At 37.5% G+C, this 22,791-nt stretch overlaps 4 protein-coding genes across 7 annotated transcripts; 1 reads left to right on the forward strand and 3 right to left on the reverse strand.

The window, feature by feature from the left end:
- Positions 1 to 395: 395 nt before the first annotated feature.
- LOC131318894 (uncharacterized) lies at positions 396 to 5,710 on the reverse strand. Of its 2 annotated transcripts, XM_058348929.1 has the most exons (5): positions 5,295 to 5,710; positions 4,383 to 4,518; positions 3,579 to 4,307; positions 1,325 to 1,523; positions 396 to 849 (listed from the first exon to the last, which is right to left on the reverse strand). In XM_058348929.1, the coding sequence occupies exons 1-5, from the start codon at positions 5,369 to 5,371 to the stop codon at positions 824 to 826; spliced, it is 1,167 nt and encodes a 388-aa protein (XP_058204912.1). In that variant the 5' UTR covers positions 5,372 to 5,710; the 3' UTR covers positions 396 to 823. The 2 variants fall into 2 exon arrangements, with proteins under 2 accessions (XP_058204912.1, XP_058204913.1); XM_058348930.1 differs by lacking the exon at positions 5,295 to 5,710 and having other exon boundaries at positions 4,387 to 4,520.
- A 1,110-nt stretch (positions 5,711 to 6,820) lies between these two features.
- Positions 6,821 to 10,263, reverse strand: LOC131318902 (glucosamine 6-phosphate N-acetyltransferase). 3 transcript variants are annotated; one of them, XM_058348942.1, is made up of 3 exons: positions 10,173 to 10,235; positions 10,102 to 10,122; positions 6,821 to 7,572 (listed from the first exon to the last, which is right to left on the reverse strand). In XM_058348942.1, exon 3 carries the CDS (start codon positions 7,526 to 7,528, stop codon positions 7,052 to 7,054), a length of 477 nt encoding a protein of 158 aa, XP_058204925.1. In that variant the 5' UTR covers positions 7,529 to 7,572; positions 10,102 to 10,122; positions 10,173 to 10,235; the 3' UTR covers positions 6,821 to 7,051. The 3 variants fall into 3 exon arrangements, with proteins under 3 accessions (XP_058204925.1, XP_058204924.1, XP_058204926.1); XM_058348941.1 differs by having other exon boundaries at positions 6,821 to 7,553; positions 10,102 to 10,263; XM_058348943.1 differs by lacking the exon at positions 10,173 to 10,235 and having other exon boundaries at positions 6,821 to 7,555; positions 10,111 to 10,160.
- A 782-nt stretch (positions 10,264 to 11,045) lies between these two features.
- Positions 11,046 to 16,965, forward strand: LOC131318903 (iron-sulfur assembly protein IscA-like 2, mitochondrial). The gene is made up of 4 exons (XM_058348945.1): positions 11,046 to 11,470; positions 12,139 to 12,269; positions 13,240 to 13,348; positions 16,691 to 16,965. The coding sequence occupies exons 1-4, from the start codon at positions 11,300 to 11,302 to the stop codon at positions 16,751 to 16,753; spliced, it is 474 nt and encodes a 157-aa protein (XP_058204928.1). The 5' UTR covers positions 11,046 to 11,299; the 3' UTR covers positions 16,754 to 16,965.
- Positions 16,966 to 17,440: 475 nt separating this feature from the next.
- On the reverse strand, positions 17,441 to 21,719 carry LOC131318901 (large ribosomal subunit protein uL1). The gene is made up of 6 exons (XM_058348940.1): positions 21,641 to 21,719; positions 21,472 to 21,508; positions 19,904 to 20,123; positions 18,762 to 18,927; positions 18,083 to 18,288; positions 17,441 to 17,699 (listed from the first exon to the last, which is right to left on the reverse strand). Exons 2-6 carry the CDS (start codon positions 21,474 to 21,476, stop codon positions 17,646 to 17,648), a joined length of 651 nt encoding a protein of 216 aa, XP_058204923.1. The 5' UTR covers positions 21,477 to 21,508; positions 21,641 to 21,719; the 3' UTR covers positions 17,441 to 17,645.
- Positions 21,720 to 22,791: the final 1,072 nt, after the last annotated feature.

Here is a 22,791-nt window from a genome sequence, read left to right on the forward strand (position 1 = left end):
ATATCTTTCAATTTTCATGAGCCTTGCAACATATTTATGGGGTTCTAAACTCATTGGTCCTACTTTTTCTGTCCTCGCTTTGTTACTTGTAATGACTTGAGGTGTGCTTTTAGCAGGAGCTTCTGTTTTAAGCATTTGCCATCACTTTCTGAAAGAATCCCTTCCCTTTGTAAACCATTCACAAAACCATATTCCACGACAACCATAAAGAATCCCTTCCTTCCGTAAACCCTTCACAAAACCATATTCCTTAGACAACTGTGTTTTCCTGTTGGTGTTTTTACGTATTGGCTTTCCATTTGACTGGTCCTGTTATTTGTTGGGAGCTTGATTCCATACTTGTACTTATTACTCTTCAATTAATTATGAGCCTATTAGGTGAGGCTTGCAAAATCAATCTGAAATACCAATATGTGCAAAATGTCAAATCAGTAAACCAGTGTAGCAGTCTTATCAGAATGGGAACTGCAGAATTGCAGGATTTGGCCAAGCAAGTACATGATTATAAATGATGAACGGTACATGATTACAGATGAAATCATCATCGCAAGGCACAGTTTCTGTATCCACAGTTGCTCTTGAAACATAACCAATTAGGACCAAGGATACTGCAATTACACAACAGAATCCTTCAGCACTGCTATAGACTTCACCAAATAGTCATCACTTGATTCTGCGCTCCACACGCATGTTCTTTGGATAAGACTTGGCAAAACAAGGTCTAATGAGGTCTAAATGGAGATGAACACCCACAGACATATATTTCGACAAAGACATGCACACATGCAGAAACATAAGATGGCTGACAGGGTACACAGAAGGCTCAAGCAACCAAGAGTGCCAGGATACCTGCATGGTGGAAACAGCAAAGATGGATAAGCACATCTTTGAATTTCAATTTTGAGTGCAAGTGGAATGAACTAGGGTTTTGGGTCAGATTTGTGGAGGTATTTACCAAGAAAAGAAATTTATTAGGGTAACCCACAAAATCAAATTAGTTTCTTTACTTCATTATCCTTTTATACGTTTCCCTTGACCCTGGTCTTCTTTCCTTCGTGAATCCATTCACACATCCAATTTGGAAAAAAGGATTTTTGGAGGAACTTGTTACGGGCAAAGATTTCAATTTTGTGAAAGTAAATCCCTACACTTCCTTTGTCCAAATTCAGACTAGAGTATATCCGAGAGTGAAAAGATATAAGATCTTGAAAAGTAGCTATGCATCAGGTTCTCACAGCGCATCAATTAATTACGGTTTGCCCATAAAACTCAAGCAGGGCATGTGTCATATCAGGTCAAACTGCTTCAAGAATGCTGCGCTCACCTAACATTATCAGAGCAACCAGTATTGCTGATATCAATTGCTTGGAATGCCGACCGACTAGAAGAAAATAAGTGGATCTTTGATATCTCGCCCTGCAATTCCCAACCCAGCCATACTGCATGAGTCTTGCTAATAACTCCAAAAACAGTCCTTGAAAATAGCTGTATCCAGAGGCTAAGCTCGTTTGTTGAAGATTGCCCTGCCAATTTAGCGCATTGTCGTAAGAATAATGAAGAACAAAACTGAAGCTTAGTTGATGACATCTCTCTCTATAAAGACCAACACATAAAATACTGTTACCACCACAAACAAGCGCAAATCCACGCGATATGGGGCACTAGAAAGAGACCATAAATACTCTAAATGAAAATTGGAAGGAAAGCACAACATAAAAGTTCTCCAAAATGTTCCCCTAAATTCTCCATTAGAGGTGAATTATTAAAGAGTTAAGCATAATTGGCCCCGAAAATACTAATATGTGAGCATCTTGGACCCAATCAAAACACATGCCAAACCAAACCAACCCAACCAGAGCCTTGAGTCCCAATCAAACGGGAAATCAAAACCCCATCCCGCCTAATATGAATCCCCCTAGAGATTGAATACAAAAAGGATAATCTTCCCAAACAGTCCAGAAAACTCCCACCCTACTCTTCCCTACTATCATTTGAGATGACTAATTGATCTACTGGTCCTTGGTCCATCGGACAGACAATGATTCTATTCTCATAGAAATGCATGCACTAGAGTAATGCCACAAATAATGCACATTGGTCTTGATCTATAAAGGCACTTGTCTGCTTACAGTAAAGTTCCAAGTGGAAGCAGTTACTCCCGGTTTCGTTTCCATTCAATTTTTGGAAAGTTATGGTTTCTAAAAAGTGCAAAAAGCACATTATGATTTTAAATATATCTGCATCAATATCAGGTTTACCAGCGTATGAAACAGACATAATTAAATAAGACCAAACATACAAAGACCATGCATCTTCTCAGCATGTATCCCTGCCCCTAAGATTTGAAGTTCAGACAAGTGCCTGAGCACAAACCAACACCCTAGTGCATGACTTGAGTCCAATGTAGCAGACAAGAATACAAGTAAAATATTACCAAACTAACAAATACTAAATGACTACCAATCATAGCACCAATAAAGGCTGAGAAAATGCAAACCTATGAGGCAGCTTAAGTCAAAGAAATTAATAAAACTACCTGAGAGCCATAAAATTTCATATGGTTTTTGACTTTAAGGACGATGCTTAACGTCTAGGTGGCATTTTGTATTTTTTAATTTGTACATCTTAGTAGTTCTTTCTAGTCCAAAACTGAGTGACGAGCTTGGCAATTACTTTACTGAAGTTGTTACCTGTTCAACTTGGCTTCTACTTCATTAGGGCCTGTAGGCATGTTCATTTTTGGATGAATTAGTTCTAGTCTAAATGCTAGATAAATACAGCATGTTCTGTCCGCTGGAGCACCAGCAGTGCAAACCCTAACAGGCACCTAGGTACGAATCCTGCTCTCCCTTTAGCGTTTTTCTATTCCTCTTGCTTCTTAGACATTCTCCTCTTTAGAGCTGCTGCTTGACTTCTCCTAGTTTCTTCCTCTCTTTTGGAACTTACCTCAAACTACTCTTTTCCACCACCTATCTTTGCTACGCAACCAGCAATCTCAACAATATTCAGGGTCTCTAGCACCACCAACTATTTTGATACTGCTTTACCACACAAACGGAATTTACAACCAGTGCATGACCAGTACTAGAATCTAGAACCTTGTCTCCAGACACTCTTCATTTGCCATCTTCAAATCACCTTTGGGAAAGGTGACATTGTCATAGTCCTAGTACCTTTTGCATTTACTTCAACAAAACTCGCTCGGCTAAAAAGAGGGTAGCGCAACAATTGCAATGGCTTTTCATCTTACAGCATTATCAGGTGTTATTTCATCCAAAAAATTCTTGCCACTTTTCAGTGAATGAAATTAGACAACAGAATGAATAGGTCTATTCATTATCTCCCTTTTTAGGAAGTTGAAAGTGAATTGTTTCAATTTCTTGAGTTCAGACCTAAAACAGCATCTGCAATACGCATAGACAACCCAAATCAACAGGACAGAGTCGTAAAATTGGGCAACTACCAAACATTCGAATTTGGCCACTCTTTAAGAAAAAAGTTCGCGAATCTAGTCTTATCCTCTAATGCTTCCTCGTGACACACAGGACGCATAAAAATAGACTAAGTGATAATATTACCTGTGCACCATAAGAAGCATTATCGTAGGAATGGGAATGCCTTTGTTCTTCTCCGTCTTTCAATCTCTTCGTGAAACTCCTCCTATCCCTTCCGCGATATGGGGGCCATAAGTTACCCAACGACCCAAAGACGTTGATTCTTCTGTAGTATCCTCTCAACTTGTTCTTACGGAAGAAGCTTTTATCAGTGGCCTGATTAGCCTCCAGATCCCAACTCCCATCTTCACCGTGTCTATCAGAAGCTGTCTCCAAAACAGATGATGGCGCTTCAAAAGCCAGCTTCTCGGAATAATGAGAGCCTACCTTCCTTAATTTATTGTCCTCAAACTCAAAATTATGGTCTAAATGCACAACCCCATTCATTTTTGAGATCTCAGTTTCTTCTGTATTGTGTTCAACAATCTCACCATTTAAACTGGATTTTGCGGCTGGATCAAGAAATCTTCTCAGGATATTACTATCTTCCAAGTCATGGCTCGGAACAAGTTCAGTTGGATTTTCACCTGAAATAAACAATTGCAACCCATTTCTGTCTTGTTCATCTAAATTCAAACCCCGAGTACTTTTAAGTAAATCTTCAACTGATGTGTCCCCCAAGCTTTTCTCCACATTAAGTATTTGTTCCCTAATGGCCCTGATAAACTGTTTGTGTCTGGAAATTACATTTTCTCTTGTGTGAGACTTGTCCATCGTAGCTGACAGGCTTACCTCTCTTTCAAAATCTTCCAACTGCTTAGAAAACAATGACTAAGGTAAAGTAACAGCAGAATATAACAAAAACGCAACGGAAAAATTGACAAGCACCTGCCATTTTGCTGTCTCCAGTGTAGTTGCAAGATCACGCCAATGATACTCTACCGACTTGAGCAGCTTCTGGTCTGTATGATCCTCTTGAACAAGATTTTGCTCATGCAATAAAAGACGAAAAAGAGATTCCATCCTAAAGTCGTAACAAAATGCTAAGTTATCAATATGAGTGAATCCAAACCGTTCCACATGGATGCATAACAATAATACAAAATACACAAAAGGAAAAAGCTTGCCCAGATAAATAAAAGATGACAATAATTATTCTTACGAAGTTATATATCGAAGAATAGAAGCCCCTCAACCAACACTATAGTTTGGAGCAACAGATGTACAAAAAGGACCACCATGGGTAATGAACCCCGTTAGGATATATTTAGCAAGGAAATGATGGAAAACCAACATCAAAGCAAGTTTCTAGATTGTGCACCTACGATGAAAAAGGACGACAGTAGCATGAACCAACTTGTAATTTGTTCACTACCACAATGTACATTTGCACAGAACAATGTGCATCTATAGCTCAATACAAATTAACTTCTTTTAAATTACCAAAACGAAAACACGGACAAGATAATAAACCTGTATATGCACCCATAGCTTCATTCAAATTAACTCCCTCCATCCCACAATGCTTGCCCGTTTAGGGGCGCCTAAATTTTGAGGACAGAATAATTGGCCGTTTAATTGGTATTGGCTTTCCCAATTTGCCCCTTCCTCTTTCAACTCTCCTTTCCGAAACTATTGCCGCCTACTTTAAGGAAAACTGACCTAAAAAGTTGGAAGAGAAATTTTCTCCTCCAAAATTGGTACCAAATCTGAATCTTTTAGGTTACTCGTGTATAAGCGCACCGAAACTTGCCAATTACATAAATAAAAAAGTAATGGCGTAAATTAAGGAAAACTGACCTGTCGGCCGAGTCTTGAACGACTTCTGCGGCAGAGAACAGCGGGTCCGATTCCCACTGCCGGAAACTCGACGCCATTTCCGCCGCAATCCGGCTTAGAATTCTCCGACAATATGAATCATCCACACAAAAATTAAAAAAAATAATAATAATAAATCGTGACTGAAAATCAAAAGTATGTATACAGCATAGGAATATTTGAACAAACGACGCCTCTATATAAGCTTATACTCGTCCCATCTCTTCCGTGTGTAATATATATCGTGTATGTATATGCGTAAATCCCCTTTTTGGGAAAGAAATTAAGAACAATTTTAGGGTTTAGGGTTACGAGAAGGAGTGAATTGCGAGAGAAGAATGGTTAAAGGGAGAGCAGTATTTCTGTCGCCGTTTTTTTATTCGAGGGAGGGAGAGAGATAGTATCGTCTGCGCTAGCGTCCATAGTTCAAGTTTACTTTTTAAATTGTCATACACAATCACCACCGTCCAAGATGTCAAACATTTAACTTCGAAACAAAAACCGTTTTTTTAAGTGCGTTTGGTAACATTTTCAGTTTTCAGTTTTTTGTTAATAAGAAATTAAAAGTAGAAACAGGTTTATGTAATACTACTTTTTTGTAGTTTTCATAGTTTATAAAAACTATAAAAAAATCTATGAAAAACAAAAAAGAAAAAATTTGTTACCAAACAAGTTTTCTTCGTTAGTTTTTAAAAAAGTAAAACAAGTTTTCTTCATTAGTTTTCAAAAAAGTAAAGACAAAAAGGTTGATAAACGCCCAACTTTTCTTTTATTTTTACACTACTCACAACTTTTAGTACTACACTTTATAGTTCATTCTTGAAATTGATTTTATTCTTCCCTTAACTGCAGGTTCGTCCGATTAAGGACTTAGGAGTACTTATTTTTTGAATTAAAAATGATGTATTTTGAGAGAATGATCTGTCTCGTAAAACGAGAAATAAATATTTAAAAAAATAAGAATTTTAACGGAACGGAACCTTAGAGTTATCTCCCAAAATATTTAAAAATGCTTGAAAAACTTTGAGATAAATATATTATTCGATTTTTTTCTCCATAAATACCCTAATTTTTAACTTCTCCAGACTTTTAATACTGTATTTTCTTGATCGATTTTTATACACGTGGCTATCTTTTACCACAATTAAGACTATTTATTGTCACGATCATTAGCAATTTTCATAGTATGCAACCGATTAGCGAATTTCATAATATGAGGCCAATGAGCTAGTGCTATTCTATCACATAATCATCACTATTATTCTTTCCCATTCAACTTTGCCCAGCTAAGGTTGTGTAAAATACTAACACAAAACTAATCTCTAGCCGTCCATTACTGTAATAAATGCACATGATTCGCTCAAACTCTTTCACGGAAAAATTAATGGAAGAGTTTTTTAAAAATCTAGACCGTCCAAATACATCTGGACGGTCAGAATTACGCGCACAATCAACACAGCAGTTGTACGCGTAGCATTTTTGTGTCACAAATCCAGAAGAAAAAATAATTTAGTCCCGCAAGTGAAAATATTTCACCCTCCGAATTTAGTTCGTCCGTATTTACCCAAGGAATAATAGCAAATTGCAACCCTTTCAATGCATTGCAATTTCCAAAAGATGAACTCCAGGGAGAGATGAGAGAGAGACTCTTCACGTAAAAATAGACCCACAATTACTGCTGGACTTGCATCTCAAATCCAGATGACAGCAAAAAATAAAAATAAAAAATAAATAGTGCCTCAAGTGAAATACTTCACCATCTGAATTTCTTTCTGCTTGAAGCCACATTTTTCATAGAATACTTTGTTGTCGGTACTGCAATCAAGAATCACCTTGTAACAACCCATCGATTGAGCATGATCCGAAAGGAACGCTATAATTTTCTTTCCCAACTGCATTCCCCTAGCATTCGAATCAACTACAACATCTTCAATATGCCCAACTTTGCCACAATTCCTTATGAACTTCTTTTCAATGAACACGCTTCCAGTGGCAACTATCTTCCCATAACAATTATCCTCAATAACGCAAACAAGATGGTCATCACCGTATAAACTGAGCTCTTGAAATCTTCCTTCGAATTCTTTGTCGGAGACGGAATCACATACGGTGAGTTGTTGCAACAGTTCAATGAAACCCTTTCTTTTGTCTGAAATCTCTAGCTTTCGAACGGGAAATGATTCTTCTTCATTGAGGGAGGATTCCTTGCTCTGCATCCTTTCAGCACTCAGCAGAAACTCACTGTTGTTTTTCAGTGTTACTGAGAATTGGAAAACTCAGATCAATAGAGAGGCCTTTAGATTTGCCAGAAAAGAACCAAAAACAAAAAACCAATCATTACTTTTTTGAGTTTTTCATACACCGTAAATTTAAAATACGTGATTATAATGTGCTTTCTAGTCGCATGGATTAGAAGTCCTAATTTTTGTTATATGAACCATTAATTGGCACCAAGCAGCTTGTTCAAACTTAGCCAAAAAAAACACCTAAGGTGGCCCAAGCAACTTAGTAAAAAGACACCTAAAAGAGCTCAACTTCTTTCTCAAAAATGACAAAAAGCTTGACTTTAGACACCCCAAATAGCTTAGCTCAAGAAACAAAAAGGAAGCATTTTTAGACATCCAAACGAAACCTTATTCAGACAAAAACACAGCAAAAAGAAAATCAAAAAGTACACGAAGCTAATATTTCATACTCAAATATACCAACTGAAATGTGACATTGTGACTAATATTAGTAAGTCCCGACCGTCCTCACTTCACCTATAGATGATGGCAATTGTCATTTAAAATAGTAAAATACCAAGCACTTCCAACACTCTCCAGCCAATAGAAGCGTAAGGTCCAATTTCTGAAGAAACCAAATGTAATTGGTCTACTAACCTCAATGAACAACAGTGTTTGAATTTTGAGAATACAAGTATGGTTCATAATATAAGAAACATATCAACCTTTAAGACAAAGGAAAACAACATGTTCTTATAATAATCTGGGAGGCTGCTGAACAGAAATAGATTGTTGTTCCTTGCATCTTATTTATATAATAAGTAAGGATGACAGTAAACCAACACATTAACATCACATTAATTACAATGAAAGCACGAGTCTCAGTCGAAGGACCGCTACTTCCAAATAACCAATCTTGAACCTAATATTCCATTTGACTAAAAACTTCTAAAAAACCCTTGTCCTTTTCAGCAACACTTTCTAGGGATAATACACAACGAGCAAGACCTGATCACCCAGCCCAAATTACAATTTTTAGTAATAATTTGCCAATGTAACTAGCAGTACAAGCACTTAGTAGTTTCTTTCCTTCATGATTTTATTTACAACAGACATAAACCCACTATTTGCAACAAGCTATGAAAATCACTTCTCACTTTCTTCATTTACAAGACAAGAACACTAATAATGTAACTTCTCAATCATTTATAACAAATCCCAGCAAAAATGACCGCTCCAAATGGTGGAATTTGTACTTAATACCAGCCATAAAATATCATATGGCACTTACAAGCTTTACAAGATTTTTGAGACCCAAAACTCTAAATTCACAGACAAAACACTGAAGAGACCTCAATAGGAAACTTTTTCTATTTCTCATCAAGCCATCTCCAAACCAAGTAAAGAACTGGAAAAATAAATCAGTAATAGGCATAACTGTACTTTTACATTCTTCACTAACTGCGTGCCATACTTGCTACAACTTAATGCGATACTTTCCGCTGGATAAAAACCGTATGCTTTTCCGAAAATAATATTTCCCATATTGCATTGATGTCGATCCCCATTGCATCATCATCTGACACATTTTAATTAGAGGAACAACTGAACTTCGTCCAAATAGTATTCTAGCATAGGCAACAGACCTTGTGTCCAACTTTATGCAGACGTGGATTGATAATGTCTCATGAACTTTAATTGGACTTTACTTAAAGCAAGCTAATATCAGGAAAAAAAAAAAAAAACATCAAGAGTGTAATCGAATCTATCTTTCATGTCCTTGAGGAACTGGTTAAAGTTTACGAATTCGCCTACCCCTAATTATATTAAGGGATCCTTGGGCTTGGGGGCATAACAGAAAATCCTCAAACATACGCTCGTGACAATTGAGGAAACCAGTAGCATGACAAATTATTTCAGCTACATTAGAAGCAATTGAAGACCCAATTGGCAAAGTCGGGCTACAAACGAAATGCACACACACAATAGCATCAAGAATAATAAGATCACAACAAGAAACCAGGATATGTTTACAACAGGTTCCGGGAATAATGCACACGGCCACGGATCAAATAAAATAACGTTTTCTATTGGGCATCAATACCCCATTTTGATTTTAACTTTACTACATCTACCTTAAGTTTAGCACCAATAATCGATTAATAAGCTCAAAATCAAACCATGGGCGAATACAAAGAAGAGTAATGTTTAGGTGATACTTCTTGAAATCAAAAGTAATTCTTAGTTTTTATCTTCTTGAACTGTAGCAAGTTGGTTTCTTTATGCAAATGATTTCATCGTTTGACTTTGTTCAGTGAAAAACATTCTCAATCCTCAAGAGTTCGCTTAGGGGACTGGTGAAGCACATTGCAACACAATTGGTCATACCCATTCCAGGCCCCAATAGAAATTCTCAAAAGAAGGACTCAATGTTTAATCCTTTCATTTAGAAAACCTAAAAAATATATAATTTCTGAACAGAAACATGGCCCATAAGAAACAACTAACAGAGAAAGAGAGAGAGAGAGACAGAGAGAAGAAGAAGAAGAAGAAACTGTTCATACCGTTGCCAGAGGAGCCGCCGATCGTCCCCGGAGCTGCTGAGATTTGTGCGATTTAAGAAGATGGGGGGTTCTGATTCTGGTCGAACAGCAGCAGGGCTGACACACATTATACGTTAGTTTCACAAAATTTACCCTGCAATCTGTGAATATCACATATTTGATCCGGAACTTAAGGGCCTGTTTGGAACTTAGAGAAAAGATAAGAAAAAAAAAAAGGAAAGAAAAGTGGGGAGGAAAGTAGGGACGAAAATTATTCTTTGTTTTGTTATTTTCCTTTTTGTTTCCTCTCAAACCAAACCGGGAAAAATTATTTTTATTTCGTTTCCATAGGTTCAAACCTTCTGCCCCCGCATTTATTAATTTTGCGTTAAATTTTTGTGAATTGTTTATTCATATCAACGTTAGGAATTGAAAAAGTATAATTCAACTCAATTTTTTTGAATAAAGACAAAAAAAAAAAAAAAATAGGCCACTTGACTTATTTTTGCCAAAATACATTGTCTCCTCCAATCCAAAACATGAACCAAAGAGAAATTTTTATCCAAACGTGTGTAAAAAATGAATCAGGTCTCGAGATGCTCTTATACTAGAGAAAAAGTTTGTTTTCATTTTTTTTAAGAAAATCAAGAATTCTAGTAAGTTAACAAATAAGTTCTTTTAAATTTTTAATCCGGAATTATTTTTCTAAATTTCTTATATATTCATTTTACTCTTTCATTTCTTCTCGAGACATTAACATAATTTCAACCACATATTGAAAAACTTGATAAAAAAAATAGTAGGAACTAAGTGACTTATTTTTGCTAAAATAGGCCTAAGTTAAGACAGTCTTGATTAATATGAAGTTTCGCTTTTATGGGAAATAAGAGCGAAACTTCATAGTTTTGGGGCAAAAGAGTGAATATTGCTACTATGTTCCAGCGATCAGGAGCATGTCACGTGGATAACACGCACAACGGTTTGTGTGTTTCTTGTTCCTTCCTGTTTAGTCCGACTGCGAAGGGATTTTCGGTAGAATCATTTCTTCGAACATCCAGAGGGCGTAAAAAAATCCACCGCCTTCGATTCGATAATTCGGAGCCCTTTTCGAGGAATCGCCGTCTATACTTCCATACAAACGGGCATACGTACGTACGTTAGATATTTGTGTGTGTTGACTGTTGATTGATTTGGAGGGAAGGTAAATGAAGGAAGAGCCATGTCGTCGTCTTCGAGATCGTTGATTCGTCGAATTACGCCGCTGTTTGTGGCGCGAATTCGTCAAAATCAGAGGCTCCTGAGCTCTTCTCCTTCTGCGCTGCTTGAGGATCAATTGCCGTCTCCATCTCCGTCGCTCGATGCAATCCACATGACTGACAATTGCGTTCGGGTACTTTCTGTTCTCTGTGTCGGTCTCATATATGAAAACATAGATGAATCAGTCGCATATATGAACACATAGATAGTTCCAAATAATTTATCGAGTCATGCGCGTTCTATTAGATTATTAACCACCAACTGGTCTAAAAAGTTAAGAGATTGGGAAACTTTTGGGGGTAAGCAAGATGGGGTAACTTTATGATTTATATCCTTAACACGGATACCTCATGAGTAGCCAGGCTCTCCTCCGACCCCCACAGGTGGGCTAAACCTGTGCAAAAATTTTTAATTATCAAGTAGGCGGTGAGGTTCATGATTTATTGCCTGCTGTGATACCCTACTAAATTGATAACCTCAAACTCATCTAAAGCTTAAGCCCTTAGAGAACGGGTAACTTCATGAGTTATATCCTTAACACGCCCTCTAACCAAGCTCTCCTACATAGGTGGCCTAACGACATGCAAATATGTAATTATCTGGTAGGTGGTGAGGTTTGAACAAGGATTTATTGCGATACCATATTAATTTGATAACCACCAACTCAGTCTTAAAGCTTAAGCTTTTAGAGAAAGGGGTAACTTTATGATTTATGTGTTTCAAATGTTTGGACATCAGAGATGCTTTGATTTTCATGTAAAGACTGCATCCAGTAGGGCTAACTCCAGAAGTAATTTGCAGAAAATGAAAGATCTGCAATCTGATGAAACCTCGGGACGGGAAAAAATGCTGCGTCTTAGCATAGAAGCCGGTGGATGTTCTGGGTTCCAGTACAACTTCTCTCTTGATGACAAAACCGATTCAGATGACAGGTTTTTTTTTTACCCTCCTTTCTGATCAGATGATTTTTTTACCTGCCTTTCTAAATGTAGTTTCCGTTAGACTTGCAAATGAACCGAACCAAGTTGAGTCTCAGCTGTTTTTTGCATAAGTTACGGCATTAGAAGTGCTCAAAAAATGGGGGTTCAGATGATGATAAGTAAACTCCTTCCTAACCCGTCCCTTAAGATTTCCCTATCAATTTCTGAAGCGGACTAGAAGCAGGCCTAGAAAAAAGAGACATAAATTTGGTCGTCAAGTTGGACGACAGTGCCCAAAGCAAGAGTTGCATGCTGACCTGTCCTGTAGCAAGATATTTAATTGTCAATTAGCCAATCTATACCTAATCCTCTGCACCCCTGCAGGTCACTTAGACTTATTAGCTTTGAGGGAGAACCCAAAAGTTAACCCTAATCTTGCAACTCAAAATAACTGCCAGACCCCAGCTTTAAGCTTAGCTCAGTCTATAATCCAGCTGGAGAATGCTTGTTTGCACTGTACTTGGCCTTCACTGAGAGCTTGGTTTGCTTACCATGAAATCTGCTGAAGGTCTTCTTATTTCTGCTTCTTGTAGCTTCCTAGTTAATGCTAGGGTGCCTAATGCTAGAGATATCATTTACTGAACCACAAAAAGGTTGAAGAAAAAGTGACAATGAAGATGATTTACGCACCTAGATATGACACCAGATCTTTACAGAAAGTCCAAGCATGGAATAGCATATAGATATATCTGTACCAACACATGAAGAAAAAGAAACTTAAATCTCACAATACATTGCTGACATCAAATGATGTTCATCAACCTGTGCTTGGGCCCGCTATTTGCCAAGCCTAAGTTGTGCATGAGTACTCGGTCCACTTGCAACCTTAGCTTCTGTTGAGAAGTAAGATATTTAGTATATCTTGCAACTTTGATTCATTTGTATTTACCACTTACTATGATATCATTCCTCAACCTTGTAGAATTTTTGAGAAAGATGGAGTTAAATTGGTGGTCGATAAAATTTCACTAGGCTTTGTAAAAGGTGCAACTGTTGATTATGTTGAGGAGTTGATCCGTTCTGCTTTCCAGGTATGTCATTGTAACTTGTCTGGTATGCATGCCTTATGCTTACTGTTTGGAAAAGATAGGTTCAACTCACTTTGTAGTTTGTACACTAACTCTGCACAGCCGCACAGTCAGGGACGGACGGACATGGAGGCACGCGGGGGCACGTGCCCCCATTCGAACGCATGCCCCCACTCGAAATAAAAATATTTTTTAAAGAATATTTATGTATAAATTAGCATAATTATGACAGTATGCTAATTTATAAACATACACACTTGTATATATCCCGAAAATGCACATATAGAATTAGTTTTATGCCTTAATTTCATCATATGATGCATTTATACTTGTTACTTTACGAGCTGTTTGTCTATTTGGAGCTATTCTTTCTTGATTCTCTTTGTTTTTAACCGTCTCGGAGAAATATTTTAAAATAAAGATATTAGCAAAACTAACTCGATCATTCTAAAATTTGTTAATGTTCATTTAAAACATACTTTAAAAATTGTGTCTGAGATTTTGTGCTCATTTTTACCTAATTTAACTTAAAGTACACTTTATAAACTTTTGTAATTAGTATTGCATGCTATAATTTTGAACAATCATACTATGGTTGACTAAAAAAATAAACTTTCGTCATTATAATTAACAGCTGCCCCCACTAGGATACATTCCTGAATCCGTCCCTGCGCACAGTGCACACCATACATACATGGGTGGGTCTACAAAGTTGTGGAACCCACCCACCCAAACCCATGCTGTGCAGATTTAGTGTACAAAATGATATTAGAGTTTCTCTTATTGTTCAAGGGCATTAACAATGCTTTTTTGCATAATGCCACTTGATTACGATCATTTCGAATAGTTACTTAGCAGGGTTTGATCAGTTGATGAATGTTCCTGAGTTACTAGTTATATTTTGAAAGTTAAAGGTGTTGAATAGGTTGGGCTTCTTCTCTGGTGTTGTGATTGGCATCCGGGACAGTGTTGCATGGGCATGAGAATAGGCTTTTTATATGGTTTTGCGCCGTACTCTCCATTTCATCAACCTTTACCATACCTTCATTGTAGACACGGATACCTAACCCTACAACTTTCTGCCATGGGTGGTGGACCTGGTGGTTATTGTGTGTTTGTGGTTGGTGCTGATAGTATGTTGATCTTAAACCCTTTACTGAGGATAGATACCTTAAACTTTTCTTTTGTTGATTAGGCATTGAAATTTTGATTTTAGATACTAATAGTTAAGTAAAGTACTGACTTCTGAGCATGACAGGTTATGAAGCAATATTAGATTCTATTTTGCATGTTGATTTTAAGCTATAGCACAGATTTGAATTTTAGCGTAGGAGTGATCGAAAAGAAACTAGTGATCGGAAAGAAAACTCATTTTTTTTTGTAGTTTAGGAGGGAGGAAGAAAGAATATGTGTGGCACACATTTCAGCATTGAATGTTGTTAATCAGCTTCGTCCAAATAAGAATCCACCGGTTCTGGGGGCAAGCTAAATTGTTGAGCTTTTTGGGTCTAATATTGTCGTCTAAATTTGAGAAACATATCAAGTTGCATTATCGGGGTTAACAGCTGTAGTGGTGATTATTGGTTGATTAACATTCATTTGATGGCCGAATCAGGATTAAGTAACCACTTGGCAACTGATCAACCTTTGTTTGTATCTGCTATTAACGATTGTTTATTTGGATAATTTGTCGACGCTCTTGGAGTACCATGTCCGCATGGTACTCCAACAAATCATATGGGGCCAGATTTTACGGCTGAGATATCAACAATCACTCTTGTTTAGTTGTTAGGGGACAGGTCCTGCATAGCGTGTGTTCTGAGAAATTGTTCTGGAGACTACATAAGCGATGCTACATGGAACTCCTGGAGTACCCAATAAGTTGTGTTTCAGCTTATTGGCTTGATTCTCCAAACCAGATATTTCACCTCAACATTTGAAGTGGTCCAATGAGCAATAGGATTCTAATTTGGCTTAATTGCAAGAACACCCCCTTAACCATTAGTTTTTGGCAACTTCACCCCCTTAACTACCAAACTCCCCAACTACACCCCCTTAACTAACAAATTCGAGCAACTTCACCCCCTCCCCCATTTTCCGTCCAATTCTTTTAGGAATTTGGATGGAAAATTGCAAAGTTGGATGGAAAATTAATTCAACATACCAAAATGCCCTTTTGGGGTGTTATACAACACCCTCTCTTTCTCCTCTCCTCTACACCAAATTATACCCCCCCTCTCTCTCTCCTCCACACCAGATCTTCTCTTCTCTTTGCACAATCTCTTTCCTCCCTCTACACCACCTGACCTAAACCTAGCGCCCCCTCTCACGACCAACTCCTATTGAAACTATTTTTTTTAAACTTTGGGGTACATTGGTCATTTTCTTTCAGTCCGTCCATTTTTTAAACGGAAAATGGGGGAGGGAGTGAAGTTGCTCGAATTTGGTAGTTAAGGGGGTGTAGTTGGGCAGTTTGATAGTTAAAGGGGTGAAGTTGCCAAAAAGTGATAGTTAAGGGGGTGTTCATGCAATTAAGCCTTCTAATTTAAGTAGTATTTAGTTCAACATGCCCCTTTGCTCTGTGATATCTCCAACAGTGGCTTGGCATACAGCTACTGTATCTTATCTTTCTGATTCAGACTTCGACGATCACATTTCTGACTTTTAGTTACTCGAACAGAAACCCTTAAGGTCAAAAGTTCTACTGTTACATAAAGATTTGCGTTCATGCTGAACACTTTTCCCTTTACATTGGTAGTTTTCCATTAATTATATTCTTTAATCTTGATATTGACTGTTTTCTGGATGGTTAAAGTGGATTGAAGTCTCAGTTCAAGAAATTAGATTCCAATTTTAGTATACGCGTCATATGACCTATGTGGATGATGCTTTGGCCAAGAAAATTTGATTCTTGTGTTAATGATTTGTGCCTCCCTAGTTGAGCTGTTTAAGTCCTAAAGTTAAATTAGGTGACTCCAGCAGGGTAAGTTTGGATTTCTTCGGCTCTAGATGTGGGAGTGATGATAGACCTTGCTCTTAAGATCGCTGCTTTTTGAACCTAGTCTACTCCCTTAGGTGATTGCTTATTGTTGAAGATGACATCAATTGGGAACCACCATAGGCAGCTTATCCCTTACCTGCATGCAATTTTCTATTGGGACCGCTGCATTACCTCCCTCGCCGATGCATTTATATGTTTGTTGTTGCTGGTGTTTTGCAAGAGGCAACTGCTCATGTGCGGTGGATTTTTAGTTTCGTGCTGTAACTTTTGTTTTCACTAATGAATTTCCCGAAGGCAACTCTGGTCCTTGTGCAATGAAGTTAATAGGTCCTGTTGATCTGCAGGTAGCTACTAATCCAAGTGCAGTTGGTGGCTGTAGCTGTAAAAGTTCTTTCATGGTTAAGTAGACTTTTGTGCGGCCGATATCGACTGCCAAATTCCTTCTCTATCCATCAGCGCGACCAAGAGACCATTGGCTTAAATGGGGCAACTGTGGAGATGTCTTATATTTTTGCAAATTTTGTTCTTTGTATTTGTTAGTCTCATATCCAACCATATTATCGTACGCCTTTTTGAAAAATTATTCCAGACTAGAAATAAAAGGGTGATGTTTGATCAATTCAAATTCCTCTTTATGAGATACATACAATGATCCCACTGGTGCATGTGAAAATACACGAAGTAGATTATTCTTGTTAAAATTTATGTGGATTTGCAGTACATGACATGGACCAAAAACTGAAGACGATCATACGCTGGAAATTTTATGAGTTTAGGACGTGTCGTGCCTAGGATAGCCCAATCTCAGAAGCCAACTCTGTGATTCCTACTTCATGTAAGCAGTCCTTAGTAACTGAATTCTGCCAACTACCTTAATATTTTGAAAGGCTCCTTTAACATCCTGAAATACTCTTTGGAAGGCAAAAGGCATCCTAACCTAACAATTAAGTAGAATCCCGTATCTTCTGTTTTCCTTAAAAGAAATCCGAAATCCAAACACTGCCAGAGCCCTCTAGTTCACTAGACCAAGGCAGAAACACTGTCAATGTGTAGGAAGTTTAAGTTGGAGCAATTCACACCACGAACATAAGAAATAAAACCAAGCGCGGTGATACTTCCATCTTTCTCAACCACCAAAAGAAGCACAACTAGAATTGAAGTCACAGAATTGACCACTTTCAGACAACAAAGATATCCCAGAAAACTGAAAAACAAAAAGACTATCTGAGAAACCCAGAAAACTGTAAAGTCTTGGCTGCGCCTACACTCACTATGCAGCTTCCACAAGTATATAACCACTTAAAAGATGCGGACTGGCCTTCCCATGGTACTCTTCAGGTACAAGCACCTCACCTAGTTTTCAGAAAACAAAATCGCAACAAATAAACAATGACAAAATTGATTAAAAAAAAATCTAAAGTAGATATGTGACAGAAAAAGTGTACACGGAAAATTTTCAAATATAAAGATAATAACAATGGATGTTCGTTGCTGAATGATAAAGAAACAAACTACTAAAATTTAAGATGAAGCAGTCAAAAGTCATGACATTAAAATTCGGGCTACTTCCTTGTTTTCCAGTGAAATAGTTTTCCAACAGCAAGTTCATAATACAAAGTTCACTTAAAGAGGCCAGGCTATCCATTTAAATTTCAGTTGAAAAGTCTTTAGTTTTTTTAATCAGCAGATAACTTTACAAACAAAGTGTTCAGTTTACGTGTTGAGGTTCAACTCACATTTTGCCAATTCTTCTTCAGCAACGACACAAGAAAGTTTACACTCATCTGAACATTCTGGAAGATCTGTTTGTCCTCCATACCGCAGTTGCCGACAGCAACACCCATACACAGAACCTTCTTGAGTTGAAACTTCACAGTTGCTTTTGTTTCATTAACTTTTGACTCAAGGGATTCCTGATGAGTCACCAACGTTGGAAACTTTCCTGAAATGCAGAATCAGAATGTCAACAAAATACAATATATAAATGTACAAATATTTGAAGCGCCTCCAAGACAACAAGCTTGGAAGTGGGAGTGTGGTCCTGACAGCAAATTCATATCCAACTTAACTACGCAAGTACTATGACGTTCAGACACTTCTGAGTGTAGGAGGAAGAGTAATACTTCTGAATACAGAGATCACCACCAAAATAAGCACATACAAAGCAGAGACAAGCTAACAGATCGATTGATAAACAGGTCAATAGAGTAAAACAACAAACACATCAAATTTTAATCACGACACATCAATTTTGATAGCTAGCAAACTAGTTCAGCTTATTGCCAAATATCACATGCAATCACAATTCACGACCACATACTCAACTATGATCAGGCCTACCAGTGCATCAAAACCGGCCCGAAGATTCAATTTTACAGAAGCAACAAAAGGATGGTAATAAAATCAAGCACTTGCCTGCTTTGTTCAAACCAGGGCCCAAGAGACGAGGGATCTGCTTGATAACAGCTTCAGATGCTAGGAAGGCATGGTACTTTTTGGCAAGCTTCTTGACCAGTTTCTTGTTCTTGTTAAGCTTCTTTAGTCCTTCGACATCCATGTAGTCCAATCCTATCTTCTCTGCCTGTTGAGGAAAAAAGAAAGAATTAAACAAAGAAGTTCATCCCATACAAGATGTCCGTGTGCTAATCGGTGTCTATCCGGTAATTATTGTTGACAAACAGTAATTATTTATCTAACAATGCACATTAAACCAGTCTGGTTTCAAAAGGACATTAACCCTTGATTCACCCATAGATTCGTATCGTTTTTGCGTGGATCATAAATGAAATCGTGAATTGAACCGCGAACCGTACAATTCACCCAATGCTTTCAAATCTGGATACGTATAGTATATCGTTTATTTCATTTTATGCATGGTATCTGGAGATGTAAGATATGTTAAGTTGTAAACAAGAGTTCATATACAGTTCTAAAATAGTTATAACTTATATCTAATCTTCCAAGTTCTAACAAACCAAAAATCTATTGCATATATGAAAGAAGTTTTTAGGATGCAAAATTCCAAGTCTCCCAAGTGGGGGTATATCACATTGAAGCTTTCTTTGCCTTCGCCATGGAAAGAAAAGAAGAGCCCTTATATCCTTCATGTGAAACACGAACATAGTATGGTTGTTTCTTCTATTTGATCCGAAGGAATAGACGTTGATCAGTTTCCTTGATATGGTTTGAAGGTCGCCATAATTAGATCAGACGACTTAAAATGCGTTTGGATTTCCACATCGGAAAATAAGCTCCAATTTTTCTCAGTGAGTAATTGCAGGATATGTACAAAACTGGGATACGCGTAGATATGTCACTCTATCGTGAGATTTCTATGCAAAAGGGATACGGGGTGGGATACCTACAGTTTTCGAAGGAGGGATACAAGTCGTAAGATATGTATCCTCTATCTTAAGTTTTTAACTATGGATTATTCACCAACAATTTTATATATTCCTTGCTTCACCTATAGATTCGTATCATTTTTGCTTGAATCGCAAATCGAATCGTGAATTCTGACAACTGTGCCCCACTAGTAATCAACGGGTTCAACATACCTCTTCTACGTGTTGAGCATCACCAAGCATGCAGACCTTCATCTTAGGACGAGGGATGTGCGGCAACCTCACAGAACCACTAAAACGCTTATCTTTCTGCGGATCATAATTCTTCAAACCAATTTGGAGCTCAATGGTCTCAACAAAGTTACGCTTCTTTTCCTTCACCTCTGCAACAATCTGGGAGATGGCTTCCCTTACAGCATCGCTTTGTAGCTTACTGCAAGCCAAAAAATACACAGAAGATCATATCACACAATCAGACCAAACTAGATTTGGACAAGCTTCATTCTTTATATCATCACAAATAAAATTACCGCAGGATGATGACCATATACATATGATAAAAATAAACCCATCAGAAAAGTACGAGCCCAAACAAAATGCACAGGTCATCATGATAAACAAGCAGCAAGCTTTTTAGAAAATTTGAAAAACCTAGTCGACAATTAAATAGACACAAACAAGGAAATGCCATCATGCAGAAGGCAACACATGAAGCCTGCTAGGTATACGAAATGATTCTCAGAAACCACAGAGTTTAATTGAAAATTAAGCAGCTCTGGCAACATATGATCTGATGGTAACGCATTGTGGACACGGACTACACTAAGTACAAAGAATTACCAGGACACATATGATGTAAAACAAAGCAAAAAAAGCTTATTACTCATTTAAGTAGATAACACAAAATCTTCAATTCGATAAATGTCCAACTGGGAAAACTCAAATCTAACCATAATTTCAGCTTCATTGATGCATCCTCTATGGTTATTTTGTGCCGCCCTTTTCCTTTTCATATGATTTTGCTTACTATATCCACTGCTGTAGCATTATAAACTATATTGTTACTCTTGTTCCCGTCGGGATAAAGAGGGTTCTTTTCAGCCTTCCTTCATGGTACAACGTTTCCCCGGGGTACCAAAGGGAAGCATGACATCATTAATGGCATAATCGTAAATTTAAAGCTTAGCACACAAAATAGGATTCTGAATTTTGAGTAACACTCAATTTGGTATAGATCGGAGTCAAAGACTGGAGTGGTTGTTAAGTGGGGCTTAATCAAATTTTGGATTTGCAGTGGGGGGAAAAACACAATTATCAGTTGTTTAAATCACATTGACCCAATTCAAATTTTGGATTGGCACCCAATTGATTCTGGACATGATAGTATATATAACACTTAAATCACATGACGAATGGTACTTACACAACTCTCAACCAAAACTCCAAACAAAACTGCGTTCGGAGTCGTCCAATGCATACTCTAAACACAGTTGTATCTGGAGTTCTCGTCGAGAGTTATGCATGTAGACTTAGGGAAATCACATTGACCCAATTCAAAGTTGGGCATTGCCACATAGATAGCCTATGTATTTAGGTACACGTAGTTCGGACTCACAAATATACGTCTGAAATTAAGCTAGCAAACAATTAAGAAAAATACTGAAGCCAAACCTCAGTTAATTACAATCCCAAACATAACAGCAAGAACATATTTTTAAAAAAAAAAAAACCCATCAAATTTGAAACCAAAATGATTAGAAATTTAGGAGTAGACGAAGTACCTCATGGCGAAAGATTAATGGTTTCGATGGGAACTACCTGTCCACAACATCGAATAAATATATGAGAGGTTTGACAAAAAAAAAAAAAAAACATAAGGTGTAAAATGCGATCCAAACTCGAAAATGAGAGAGAGAGAGAGAGAGAGAGAGAGAGAGAGAGAGAGAGTACTCGATGGTCTGAGAAACGCCGCCAAGAAACAGCGGGAGAGAAGTGTGTGTCATCAGTTTCGCAAATAAAAACCCTAGTGACGGCTGCAGAATGTCTTTTATACCCCGTAAATTGTCTTTTCTTAACTCCGTTACTCTTTTTAACGGCAAAAACTCCGTTACTCTAGTGAATCTATGAAGTACTAATTTAAATTTTTTTTTTTATCTTATACTGAATCTCTAAAGTATGAAAAATTTGTTTCTAGTCCCATTTTCTTTTTCCCACATTTAACATATAGACTCCGTTTTTGGGACCGTAATATATGACCTATTTTTCGTTTTATGGTTGTACAAATTATAGACTAAATTATCTTTTGCTATAAAATGTTTTTGGAATGTTAAGGGGAAATGACTTTTACAGCGAAAGCTCTCGTATAAGTCATTTTACCGTGCTCACTGATGTCTCCCATCCCACAGCCTCCCAATTGACTTTTTGTCTACGAAGTCAATGATTTGTTCTCTCTCTCTCTCTCTCTCTCTCTCTCCTCTATTTTGGGTCAAGTGCTTTGTTGATAAAGAGAGGGGGAGAGGGTATGAAGACAATTTTATGCCGAGTTTCCATGTGGGATGAGTGGATGAAATGTGGCTCTCCACGTGGGTCATCCAGTGGCACCACGGTGTCTTACTCCTACATGATCGTCGATAACATGGAGGACGAACAGTTTAGTACCACATTCACATAACTCCGATAGTTTTAAAGGATCAGTTGACAGAATAAGGATTTTAGAGCATGTACATCAGAATAGCCAAACTATGCTTTTGAGCTATTTTAGCTACCAAAATGAAAAAAAGGCTCTCACACCGGCCTCTGTTAATACATCGGTATATTACCTCAGCCTTCTGAGAGCATGCACACAAAGGAATAGGTATTTTACCTATCTAACAATTCATTTTTTCATTTTACCTACTCAAATCTCTCTCAACCCCATAACAATCATCTCTATTATTATCTCTATCTTTATAAAATACTATATAAAATATTATTCAATTGCTATCAATTAAATCTGTTACTACTATCTCTATTATAAAACATGAGGGTGTGGGGACAAGTTGTTGGAATGGCTAGGATTGATTTGATCCAATGGCTGAGAGGCATTCTCATCATCTCATTAA

This window comes from Rhododendron vialii, chromosome 3a (assembly GCF_030253575.1).
Source record: "Rhododendron vialii isolate Sample 1 chromosome 3a, ASM3025357v1".
NCBI classification, from domain to species: Eukaryota; Viridiplantae; Streptophyta; class Magnoliopsida; order Ericales; family Ericaceae; genus Rhododendron; species Rhododendron vialii.

Excerpts from the sequence above, each read along its gene's own strand:
- LOC131318894 (XM_058348929.1), bottom strand. The coding sequence starts at position 5,371 with ATGGCGTCGAGTTTCCGGCAGTGGGAATCGGACCCGCTGTTCTCTGCC. Across the intron at positions 4,519-5,294 it reads GTTCAAGACTCGGCCGACAG|GATGGAATCTCTTTTTCGTC; the intron begins GTCAGTTTTCCT and ends TTACGACTTTAG. Across the intron at positions 4,308-4,382 it reads TGGAGACAGCAAAATGGCAG|TTGGAAGATTTTGAAAGAGA; the intron begins GTGCTTGTCAAT and ends TTTTCTAAGCAG.
- LOC131318902 (XM_058348941.1), bottom strand. The coding sequence starts at position 10,208 with ATGTGTGTCAGCCCTGCTGCTGTTCGACCAGAATCAGAACCCCCCATC. Across the intron at positions 7,554-10,101 it reads CGGCGGCTCCTCTGGCAACG|TGAGTTTCTGCTGAGTGCTG; the intron begins GTATGAACAGTT and ends GAAAAACAACAG.
- LOC131318903 (XM_058348945.1), top strand. The coding sequence starts at position 11,300 with ATGTCGTCGTCTTCGAGATCGTTGATTCGTCGAATTACGCCGCTGTTT. Across the intron at positions 12,270-13,239 it reads AAAACCGATTCAGATGACAG|AATTTTTGAGAAAGATGGAG; the intron begins GTTTTTTTTTTA and ends TCAACCTTGTAG. Across the intron at positions 13,349-16,690 it reads TGATCCGTTCTGCTTTCCAG|GTAGCTACTAATCCAAGTGC; the intron begins GTATGTCATTGT and ends GTTGATCTGCAG.
- LOC131318901 (XM_058348940.1), bottom strand. Across the intron at positions 18,928-19,903 it reads ATGCTCAACACGTAGAAGAG|GCAGAGAAGATAGGATTGGA; the intron begins GTATGTTGAACC and ends TTTCCTCAACAG. Across the intron at positions 17,700-18,082 it reads TGAAGAAGAATTGGCAAAAT|GTGAGGTGCTTGTACCTGAA; the intron begins GTGAGTTGAACC and ends TCTGAAAACTAG.